This window comes from Mus musculus, chromosome 5, assembly GCF_000001635.26.
Source record: "Mus musculus strain C57BL/6J chromosome 5, GRCm38.p6 C57BL/6J".
In the NCBI taxonomy this organism is placed as follows: Eukaryota; Metazoa; Chordata; class Mammalia; order Rodentia; family Muridae; genus Mus; species Mus musculus.
Genome location: NC_000071.6, coordinates 147,643,487 through 147,655,955, shown reverse-complemented (window position 1 = coordinate 147,655,955; position 12,469 = coordinate 147,643,487). Strand labels below are relative to the sequence as shown.

The 12,469-nt window shown below is 43.7% G+C and overlaps 1 protein-coding gene across 6 annotated transcripts in view; it reads left to right on the top strand.

The window, feature by feature from the left end:
• Flt1 (FMS-like tyrosine kinase 1) overlaps positions 1-12,469 on the top strand; it is a 164,835-nt gene that overhangs the window by 70,483 nt on the left and 81,883 nt on the right. For all 6 annotated transcript variants that reach the window (NM_010228.4, XM_011241000.3, XM_006504801.4 and 3 more), the window contains exons 11-12: positions 745-859; positions 9,723-9,831. In NM_010228.4, the coding sequence (NP_034358.2) occupies positions 745-859; positions 9,723-9,831 (224 nt within the window). The remainder of the gene's footprint in view (positions 1-744; positions 860-9,722; positions 9,832-12,469) is intronic.

Genomic DNA, 12,469 nt, shown 5'->3' with positions numbered 1-12,469 from the left:
TTCTGGCCTCTACGGGCATAGGCACATGCACACATGGGTTGCAAAGACACGTGCATGCGAAACGCACATACACACAGACTAAAAATAAATAAATGTTATTTTCAAGATTAAAAGAGGTCAACACCATTGGCACTCTCCTTTGATAATTGAACACTTGAAGCCTAAGAAGTTAGGGCTTGCTGTGATAGCGCCAAACTTGGAAAGAAACTAATTAAATACAATAAACTATTCCAAGATGTTTGTTTCCATGGGCACTCCCTTAGCCCTGAGTGGGAGGTGGGAGTCTAACTAAATATTTTGACTTAAAGCCACCCTGTAAACATGTGAAATACCATTATTTTCTCAAGGTTTCTATTCATTAATGTAATATACACACACATACCCAGCCCTGTTCACACGTATGCAAGGAAACACACACACACACACACACACACACACTTGAATGTTACTTCCATCAACTGAGAACTAACTGAAATCCAGGCATCAGGTGTCCTAACTTAAGTATTTTCTTTAGTATTTAGATCAGGAAACGTATGTGGCAGCTCACGGTTTGAGTATCTCCCTGCTGGGTAGATAGATACAGTTGAGATTTATAGTTGCTAGGGAGGAAGGGGGTGGCCTTAGGTGAAGAAGGCTCTCATAAAGTCTGTGGTTTTCTCTCTGAGGACGTTTCCTGTCCGTTCCACCTCACTTGCCATCCCTGGCTGTTCTGGGCAGCCTTGCAATAACCTCTCTCTTTTGTAGGTATGACTTCTGCACTGAGAATGAAGAATCCTTTATCCTGGATCCCAGCAGCAACTTAGGAAACAGAATTGAGAGCATCTCTCAGCGCATGACGGTCATAGAAGGAACAAATAAGGTACCGCTTGTATAAAACGAGCCTTGGGGATAGTCTGTAAACAAACTCTCAGCTCCTGGTTCTGGGTTTATGGGACCCAGAAGTGATGCAAATGCTCAGAGTTCAGAGGGGAAGAGAATCTCTGAGGGGTGTCTTCATTGCTCCACTTGCTACATTTCCTGGACTGTATTCTTCAGACTCCTGATGCCACTCTTCTCCTTTCTCTCTCTCTCTCTCTCTCTCTCTCTCTCTATATATATATATATATATATATATATATGTATATGTATATGTATATGTATATGTATATGTATATGTATATAGAGATAGAGATAGAGATAGAGATAGAGATAGAGATAGATAGATAGATAGATAGATAGATAGATAGATAGATAGATAGATAGATAGATCTGTGTTTGTGTGTATGTGCCATATGTGGGCAGTACTCCTAGAGTCCAGAAATGAATGTCAGACTTCCCAGAAGCCAGATGTAGAGGTGGTTCTGAGCTTCCTCTCTCATCCTCCCATGTGGGTCCTGGAAATGAGAACTGAATTTGGGTCCTGTGCGAGAACAATACATGTTCATAACCTCTAAGCTTTCCCTGCAGCCTGGGGAACTCATTCTTCTTGGAAATCAGGCTGGTTGCACATTACTGGCTCCCTATCCCAACTACACATTCAATCTTCTATCAGCATTACAGTCGCATCTTTGGGGTGGAACCTGGAGTCCACACAAGTGCTGGGATTGATCGCATGTACCGCCAAGTGATTCTAGCCTTCAACTGTGCCTGAGTCCTGCTCGCAGACAGGAAGTGGCATCCCAGTAAATAAAAGCTAACCCAAAGCTTCACACCAAATTTCAACATTCCTATCTCAGAAAATATCATATCTGTCCTTCTGTCCCGGCCAGGTGAAGTCTAAGCTAGATGTGTAAACATACACCGTCTATCAAGATTCCCCAAACTAACCAAGTCTAGTGTGTATTTAAGAGCTGGTATCCTGTGAAGCAGAAAGTCCCAGTGGGCTGCAAACCAGGAAGCTTTCCCTCTTTGAGGCAGCGAAGGATTTGCTTAGAAATCAGCTATCATTGGGCATGGGAATAGCAATGCTTAAAAAACCAAATCAAATAGCCTCTAAAACATCCATTTACATTACACATGCTCATCTTGATCTGAAGTAAGGGATTATCTGTATAAATGCCACCATCTGCTCAAGTAGGGATACTTAAAATATCCATTTATTTTGCTGTGTCCTTGAATTCGGGAATGAAAAGCAGATACATTGCTCTCTATGTAGGATTCAGCAACTATAAATAACTTCTACACTCTTCTTTTCTCTTTTTAAAGACTTACTTGTTTTTATTTTATATGGACATGGGTTTTGCCTGCATGTGTGTATATACACCATGTGTGTGCACTGCCTATGGAGGCCAGAAGATGGCGCAGGATCCCCTGAAATTGGTGTTACAGATGCCTATGAGCTGTTATGTAGGTGCTAGGAACCAAATCTGAGTCCCACAAGAACAAGTGCTCTTAACCACCAAGCCACTCTAGCTGCCCCATCTCCCATTTTCTCTTTCCTTCATTCTTCTTTTTTCTTTTTCTTTTTCTTTTTCTTTTTCTTTTTTTCTTTTTCTTTTTCTTTCTCTTTTCCTTTTCCTTTTCCTTTTCCTTTTCCTTTCCTTTTCCTTTTCCTTTTTCTTTTTCTTTTTCTTTTTCTTTTTCTTTTTCTTTTTCTTTTAAGACAGGGTCTGACTATGGCTTGCTGCCCTGAAACATGTTCACAGAGATCCACCTGCTCTGCCTCCTGAGTGCTGGGATTAACTGTATGCACCGCCACGCTAACCCTGCAGTTTTCAGTATCTAAGCCTTTTTGAAGATGCTAATGTCAGCATCCTTTTTTGGCAAGCCAGTGTGGTTGTCCCCATTTTAAACATGGGCAACCTAAGTCACACCACATAAAAGGGAAAAAAAAAATTCAAAGCAAAGTCTCCTGAGTCAAAGCTCAGAACTTTCATGGCCAACTACGCGAGGTACAATATCAACAGTCACTTGCTAGGGACTTAGGAATGGTTTTTATAGACATAGCAGTAGTTGGGATGGTTTGTAGCCTTTGCCCCACTAACACAGTACACAGGAGCTATAAAGTTCCATGTTGTCCAGCCACCAGTGAAAGACTTTAACGAACAAGTTAGGTGAGAAGGAATTCTAGAAACCGGGATGTTTGATTTGGGTAGAAATTGTTCACTAATGCTAGAAAATCACTTAGTACTGCCACACAGTCCTAGCAGACTTCCCAGATGATGTCATTGGTATCCATTCATCTTTTTGCTTCTTCCGGACCATGCAGGCAAATGTCCTATTAATCCTGGGGATTTAAAATGAGAGACTTGATGTTCATGATCAAAGTGGGATTTCTACTTTGTTTTCTTACCACAAAAATGTCCAGTGAGCAATAAAACTGAATGGGGTGAAGCTGGGTGAGATTCCTGATGGGCGTGGCCCCATGTAGTTAACTAACTCCAGAGATAATGTCTGCTGATCAAAACAAAACAAAACAAAACCAAGAGAGCAGAGAAAAACTTGTCTGAAATAAAATTAAAAAAAAAAAAAAGTCTTCACCAATTTTCCATTCAGGCTGGAAATAGATGTATTGTCTTGTGGTCCTGCAGTTAAGCTAAAGATTTCCGATATGAACTTCTGTGCACAGTTGGCATTTGTACCACCTGGCCCACGTTCAGGAGCTGCAGGGTCAAACTCCTCCTTCTCCCAACCAAGGGCAAAGATGTCCACATCTCTTAACTCCTCCAAAGAAATGGCATTAGCGGTGTTTATCCTACCTAACTTCCTGTGGTAAAGAGGAGATAACCTGGAGAGAGGTTCCCCTAGACATAGGACTTTAACAAATTGACAACCACTAAGATTGCAATGGAGTCCTCCAATGGCCACCGTCACATGCAATGAAGGGTGTCTATTCAAGATCATTTGGATTACAAAACTTTTAATTTTCCCCATAAGGGAAGTGAAAATCTATATAGTGTATGGGTCCTTTAAGCAGTTCTAATACCATTATGCTGGATATAAATGGTTGATTTCTTGTTCTGATTTTAGGAGAACTTACTGTGTTTAGTTTTAGCATAAATTAGTATGTTTTTGTGGTTTGGAGAAAAAATTGTCCTTTGTTGAACAGTTAGTTACAAGCATAGTTTTGCTGTTTCTAAATTGCATGCAATGTTCTTCACGATGTAGACGCTTGCTTCTTTGGCGCACTGTGACTCTAGTACATCAAAGTCCTACAATAATGGCTCAGTCACCGGTCAGCCTTGCCAGCAATGCTCCTCTGTGGAGAGGTGTGGGTGGGGACGCTCTCACGCCGGAAGTCATGGCGGCTGGGGGTTCCAGGGGCTTTTCGTTGTTGTTGTCCCTTAGGTCAGTGAAGGGCATAGAGGGAAATGCAATTCCCAAACTCCATTTCCTCCTTGGCCCACCTTTGTGAGATGTGAGCCGTTCTCTGGAGTGGCTAAAAGCAAAAATGTTAAATTTTCATGTTGTTCACACCAGACGCAGGGGGGTCGACGGGACTGAAATGAGAAGCGCACAGAGCCCTGAGCAGACTTTTTGTAAGACTGGGGGGAAGGGGAGGGGAGGGGTGACTGCCTCTCTGCGTTTCGGTAGCGACATTTCCGTGAACTTGTTTGAGGGTACAGGAGGAAATATGTAAATTGCCTGAGACAATCCCATGACGTGTATGATCGTCCTAATTACGGAACTACGGCTTGTGGTCCAGTTCCCACACTGCCCCTGGCTCCCCCTAATTCTCACCTTCTGTTTTCCCATCACGTGGTTGTTGTGTGTCAGCTCTTCCTTGGCCTTTATACACCTACTTCTATTTCTCCCTGAAAGACTTAGAAGAAAGCAGTGTTAGAAACATCCCAAGATTAAAATCTCTATTCCATAAATAGGTTAAAAAAAAAAAAAAAAGCGTGTTCCCGGAAATTAAGCGGAATGACATATTACCTCCATTCAGTCTATTCCACGAGGCTGAAGACAGGACTTACTAAGGCTTAGCAAATGGAAGGAAAGGAAAATTAAGAAATCCAAGCTTACAGTAGCTAATGACAGGTTTTTGGTTGGTTGTTTTTGTTTGCTTGCTTGTTTTATTTTATTTTGTTTCTGGGATTGGGGGCTTTTTGTGTTTCAAGACAGGGTTTCTCTATTTAGCCCGGGCTGTCCTGAAACTCACTCTGTAGACCAGGCTGGTCTCGAATTCAGAGATCTGCCTGCTTTTGCCTCCCAAGTGCTGGGATCAAAGGCGTGCACCACCATGTCTGGCTTCTGGTGACAGTCTTGATGAACATCTGGGGACATATCAAAGGACCCCGTGACAAGCACAGAACCTTTAAGAATGCAGAGTTAGACTGGACCAAAAACCTCACCTTTTATCTTTTTTGATGTTGCAATTGGCTGTGTTCATCCTCTGTAGAAGGGCACTGTGGATTTTAAGTGGGAGTGAGGTTGTCTTTCCTTCTCCTATGACTGGTTGACTATGAGTGTCCTAATGGTAGTTTACCTTAATGCTTCTGCCTTCGTCACTGGCCCTCGATTTGCTTCATTTGTGGAAAATGCAAACTGATTATAGAATTAATGCAAGCAGACCATCTTGAGACATCCCTTCAAGTGTGTCCTATAAAATAAACAATTACAACTCCAAGTATCTGTTACAGCTCAAATCTTTGGCAGTTTCTCTTCTAAAACATAACAGGGACAATTTGGTATTCTGTTTGACCTTTTTCATTCTCCTCTTTGTTGTGGACATCAAGGATCAGAATGGTCCCTTTAAGACAAGCAGCTCATGCATCCTTATTGACTGCCCCATGAGAAGATGCCTTCCAATACAACCAAAGGATGCAGAGCACAGCCTTGCTTAAGCTCCTGTCTCTGACCTGACCTGTCTTATGCTTGTCAAATACCCGCCATGGATTTTTGTCTTGTTTTTGAGACAGGGTCTCACTATGTAGCCTTGGCTGGACCTCTTCAATATGTAGACCAGGCTGGCCTCCAACACACAGAGCTCTTCTGCCTCCTGTCACTGGGACTAAAGGCATATACCACTATACACAACCTATATCTTTGATGTTATATGAAAAGATACTTAATTTTATAACCTTAAAACATATTCCCTAGATAAAGAATATACCAGAGTGAAATAATTTTTAGGAAAGTTGATCATAATAAGTTCTATGTTTCACCCTGTGTTTAAAAATGTTTTTCTTTAATTAGAATCTTTTCATTCATCGATCATACTTCCAAATCACATCACTTAAAGAAAGAAAGAAAGAAAGAAAGAAAGAAAGAAAGAAAAGAAAAGAAAGAGAAAGAGGAAAAGAAAAAGAAAAAGAAAAAGAAAAAGGAAAAGAAGGGTGGTGGTTTACACCTTTAATCCCAGCACTCAGGAGTTCGAGGCCAGCCTGGTCTATAAAGTCCACGACAGCCAGGGCTGTCACACAGAGAAATCCTGTCTTGAAAAAAATAGAAAAGTTTTCAGTTTGTGTGAAATTCTATCCCAGAAGGAAAATAGTGTTCAGTTTATGCTGCTGATTAAAGGAGCTACCTTCAAGGAAAACCCCATTCAAATGGTAGACAGGCCTGTGTCAATAGGTTTTGCTACCCAGTGTGAAGCACTTGGGTGGGGAAGCAATCAAAGGCTGAGAGTGTGAGCTCTCAAGTTCTACACACCAGTACAGATGCTCTTCCCAGGCATGTCTGTGGTCTCTGGAGTCCTGGGGTTCATCCCTTAACCCCTAGAAACCTTAGTCACCTTATTTGTTTAATGCCCCCATCTCACGGGGCTAAGATAATGCTGTCCATGTTACCATCAAGGACAGCATGAAGGTCCCACCACAAAGAAATAATAAACACCCCACTTACATAATTTCTACACTAACAGAAACCATGGTGAGTTCAATTCTGGAGGATGCCCGTCTGTGCATACGTGTCTAATATTGGAAGGCATTATTCAGGCAAAGAAAAATGTACTTGAATTATATCTCTTTCTTCATAATTCATTGTATGGCATGGATTCATATCACCTCCAGGCATCTCAGCTTTAGTCTCAGATTACATGAAAAGTCTGACATGGCTCAGCAAGACCAAAGCTGCTGCAACCATTTCAGACAGTGTGGGCAAGTCTAATTTACTGACTGACTTTATGTGCATGATTGCTTTGCACGTATGTATATCTGCGCACCATGTGCTTGCCCAGTGTCCATGGAGATCAGAAGAGGGTGTCAGATCTCCTGAGGCTACAGTGACTGTAGCTGAAGTTACAGGGCATTATGAGCAACCACGTGGGTACTAAGAATCAAACCCTGATCCTCTGCAAGAACATATGCCTTTACCACTGTGTCCTCTCTCCAGCCCACTATGTGCAGGACTCAAACAGGGCAAATGTACATATGTAGTCTGGCTTCTCCTTGCCACAAACCCCAGCTCTGGGTTTTGCAAAATCAAAGTCATTTTAACAACAGTATAAATGGTGACTGTCTGAAATGTCAAATATTCTCAAGCCAACAGGCACAGGGTTTCTAAGCAGACAAATCTAACTAAACCATAGATCCGAGTTGGACCACGATACATCCGAGAATCTAAATGACTCTGCAGGGGTCCTTCCAGATCAACAGTAAGAACTTAACTCCTGTAAGGAGCGTGGGCTTACGATGACTGCAAGCAGGAAGCCCTCAGTGCAGACATTCATTTCTGATTTCCCGTGAAGAGCTTTGACATGCAGCTCAGACTCCCCAGACAACACAGGGGGTCACAATGCACTTGATCGTCAATCTGTCCTTCTGGCTCCCACCAGCTAGTGGCTCCCCTCACACTGTCTCCAACAAGCTTGTCTTACCACAGCTTTCTACGTCCTCTGTGGCTCTCGCTGGTCTGTATAATAATTAAGAGAAGGCGGCTATCAGAACTCATATGCTCCCACTCTTTGTTAAAGTTAGCAATCAAAAGAAAGAGAAAGAGAGAGAGAGCTGGACTCTCAGACTCTTCTACAGTGGCCATCTTCCTACCCCACCCACACCCAACTCACACCCCCAACCCCCGAAGAAGAGAAAGCATATGTTGGAACCTTAAGTAGGGAATGGGCCAAACACTTTTAAAAGTCATTGGCCATGGGGATTGCTATGCTCCCTACTGATTGATATCCCAGCAGTACCTTTACAGCCACGTGATGAATATCCACTAAACGGAGTGAGAACTACCACATAGCCCAGCCCTCTGCGTTATCTAGAAGTTTGATAACACACAGATGATATAAGAGTGGATGGGATTGAGCAGAGACTTCCAACAACCAAGAAACCATTTGGGGTGGGAAATGAAGAAGGGGGTTTGCTGCCTAAAAAAACCAGAGGATGCTGTCAGACTTCCTTTCAGATTTACTTACTATGTTTTATATGTGTGAGTGTTCTGCCTGCATGTATGTACATGCAATATGTATGAGCCTGGTGCTCACAGAGGCCAGAAGAGGGTGTTGGATCCTCTGGAACTGGAGTTACAGATGGCTGTGAGCTGCCACGTGGGTACTGGGAACTGAACCCAGGTCCTCTGCAAGAGCAGCCAGTGCTCTTAACTACTGACCACCTCTCCAGCCCTTGTTTTTAGTCTGCTTAGTCTCTAGATTAAAAACAGAAATGTCTTGATTTCTTAGAGACATTGAGAGACCACACATTAAGTGCCTACTTACTATTACTTCACCCATCGGAAAACGTTAAGTCCCTTCCCCAAGACCAGTCCCTCGGGAATGCTCATTCACAAAAGCACCCGGCATCCCGTAGTATTGCATTTATCTTACGCCAGGACACACAAAATCATCTACCACCCTGAGAACAGTACCCCAGTCTCACAGACCATGGCTAGTTATTTGTGTCGTAGGACAGACTACAATCTCTGAGGAACTGGACCAAGTTTTATGTATTTGTCTCTAATTTGAAGTATTAAAAAGTACCTTTAATCCCCCCTCACTACCTATTCATGGCATGGTGGCTTTCAATGGAAGACTGCTCAGCAGTGTGTCCATATTTCTAATTTCTTCTTTTAAAGGAAACAATGGAAGTCTTTTAGCTGTCTAAGTTTTCACCTTACGATTAGAGTAGACATTATTTATTTTGAAAAGTACTTCCAGGTTCATATCAACTTGACCACCATCTGGGGACAATCAGCTAAGTCATAGCTCTAAAATGTCAGTTTATATCTTCATTTTGTACATAAAGAATTAAAGTCCTGAGAATACACAATTTATAAACACACACACACACACACACACACACACACACACACACACACACGCACGACTAGCTTAGCTTTCAACTTCCTGTCCCTTTCAAGTCCACTGGGGGCTGCGAGCCAGACCCCGTGAGCACAAATGAGAACTGGCTTCTCCGCCTTCTCTTCTCTCCTTGCTTGATTCTCATGCCCATCATAGATGCCTCCTGTGACCAGTTGGCACCCATGCTCTCAGGTCACCCACACCAGGAAAGGCCTGGGCCTCACCTGTTCCTCTCACAGACATGGCCTGACCACCTCGTGGGGTGGGACGTGCAGTTCCACACCCCGGCTTCAGGTCTGTGATTGTTGTGGCCACATACCGAGATAAGCCCCGAAAACCCTCGTAGGTCGGATGTCATGGGCTCCGGTCTCCTGAGGACCTGTTTTCCTGTTATTTTTCTATTCGTAGTGGGGCTCCAAAGCAGAGAGCTTGCTGGTGGCTACCACCCCTGCCATACCCTCTATGTGAATGGAACATCTGAATCACTCCAACCCTTAGCCGCTCGCTCAGGGCCGTTCCTATCGATCTCTGTCCCAGCTGAACTTTGTGTCTTTTGCAGACGGTTAGCACATTGGTGGTGGCTGACTCTCAGACCCCTGGAATCTACAGCTGCCGGGCCTTCAATAAAATAGGGACTGTGGAAAGAAACATAAAATTTTATGTCACAGGTAAGCTATCGGGACTTCACCTACAGGGAAGTTGGGTGACCTCAGTCTTTCTTCTTTTTCTCTTTGCTTTTAACGCCCTTGGTGATTCCCCCCCCCTTTTTTTTAAACATAGACTTGTCACACTGTGAGGACCTCCATCCTTGCTCTCGGATAGAATTCCACAACATCTTTAGCTTCTCTAAAGAGCCACTTCCCGGAATTCTCTCAATTGTGTCTGTGTCTCTTTCCCAGACTGGGTTCTAAATTTGGGATCTTATATCCTCACTCTTGGACCCCCCTCAAGACCTACCTCTGGGTCTGGTACATAGTTCACTTCCAACCCCTATGATATTAGACGGGTTTTTTGATTGTTTGTTTTTTGGTTTGGGGAAGGAGGTTGTGGGTTTTTTGTTTGATTGTTTGTTTTACTTAGAAATGCATAGTTGAAGTAATTTAGCCCTTTGGGAGACTCAGACTCCCCTGTCAAAATCTGAAAGTGGGCTTTGTTCCTCATAATTAATGGGCTATTTTTTTTTGAGCATTTAAGAATTTTTAACTTTAAACCCTGATGGTCTCTACAAATCTTTAAACCTGCAAAGTACTCAAGTGGCGCTCCTTATGTCCCTCGGTGAGTCCAGGAAGGAAATAAGTTGCTCAAAGTCTAAAAACAATTGCCTGGCTCCACGCCTCCCCAGTTTCTGAGGGAACCTGGGCAGCCTGCCAACCCTCTGGAAACTTCACACTGCACGGAGCAGGCTGCTGACAGTGCCTAGAAGTCTCCAGAAAGAAATAGGCAGCCCTGAGTTCATAAGGCGTTTGCGTTTTCCGATGATGGGAGCCTGCAGCCAAACCCTAAAGAGTCTGGGCCGTGGAGCCGTCCTGAAGGTCATTCTCACAGGTTGGACCTGGACAGTGCCCTGCATTCTCTGGAGAGGGGAGAACACCACAGCAAAGCCCCCTTGACCGAGGACTGGTCCTCACCTTCCCACCTTACAAGAGCAGAAGACAGTGTTCCTCTTATATCCGCTCCCAGTAGCAAAGGCCTTTGCTGGGGAAGGATGCTCACAAAGATTTCACTAAGATTAGTCTAGGAGTAAATCCAGGAGCTTTGGAGTAAACCCGCAGTTCTCAACCTGCATGGGGAGGTCGCTCCACCCTTTCATAGGGGTCACCTAAGACCATCGGGAAACATTTTGCAATCCATAGCAGTAGCAAAATGACAGTTCTGAAGTAGCAACAAACTATTGCTAAGTATTGGTGGTATACGCCTTTAATCCCAGCACTTGGGAAACAGAGGCAGGCAGGATATATGAGTCTTAGGCCAACCTGGTCCAGGACAGCCAGGGCTAAAATGAGAAACCCTGTCTTAAAAAAACAAAACAAAAAACAAACAACAAAACAAATAAATAAAAATAAAACAAAAAAGGAAGAAAGAATAACATTTTGTTTAAGCAGTATATCTAAAATACTATATTACATTTTTAATATGTAGTCAACATTTAGGGGGTTATTTTCCTGGCGATTGAACTCCAGACGTGATGCAGATGTTTTACCACTGAGCTATGCCCATAGCCCTGTATTCATCAGAGAAATAAAACAACACACACATACACCCCACCCCTGCTCAAATTTTAATCAATTTAAAATAAATGAAATAAAATTCAGGCCTTCAGTCACATAGACCACTGATCAGTACTCCAAAGCTGCGTGTCAGCTCTAAGCCTCTGAGGGGGAGAACTGGAGGGTACTGAGCTGTGGGTGTGGGGGCGGGCATGAACAGATAGAGGGAAGAGGCTAGGCTTCCTCTACGTGTTCCGAGCTAAAGGAAAGCACCAGCAGCCGCCCACAAACTCTTTAGCCCCCCCGAGACTCATCTAAAACCATCCCACAAACCTTTACAGATGTTCCAACTTCTTGTGGACAACTGTGCCTACATCAGGACCTCAAGGCCAGGCTAGGCTTAGAGTCCTGGGGCCTCTCAGGGCTGCTGAGCCAAGAGCAACAGTACCTGCCATGCCTCTCACTCCATCCCTGTGAGTGAGAGCCATGCCCACATCTGCTCCCGGACCCTTCCCTCCACAGCTCTTCAGCCATTTCTTATATTGACTAGGGATGCCTGCCAGCCCTCTGGCAGAGGCAGAGAAGTCTAGTGGCAGCCTTAAGAGCCATCTGTCTTCTCTGGGAATCTTGGGCATTATCTAGATAATGGGCACATACCATTGGCCCATCAATATTGCACATTCTAAGGGTCCAACCAGAGCAGGCCATCTAATGGCTTGGGGCAGGGCCCTTCTGGCTTGGGTCTGAGTGTGTTCTGGGAGAGGACATGCTGAATTTGGGGGAAGGAAATGCCTACTGGAAGCTCACAGTGCTTCTCAAAGCACACAGAAACTTTCATCTTAATGCCTAAAAGCAGCGCATCATCTCAGCCTTGTTATTTAGGATTCGCTTCCTCCCCGTGGCTCTCTTCAACCAGCGCTGGAGAGCGTAAATTGAGATGGATGGTAGACTGAATCGCTTATAACCACTATTGGCTTTTAGCTAATTATTATATTTTTTCATATCGGATTTTTGCTCCAATTGTTTTTTATTTTATTTGTATTCATTTAAGAAAGGGTCTGATCCTAAACCCTTGGTTGTCTAGGAACTCATATATAAA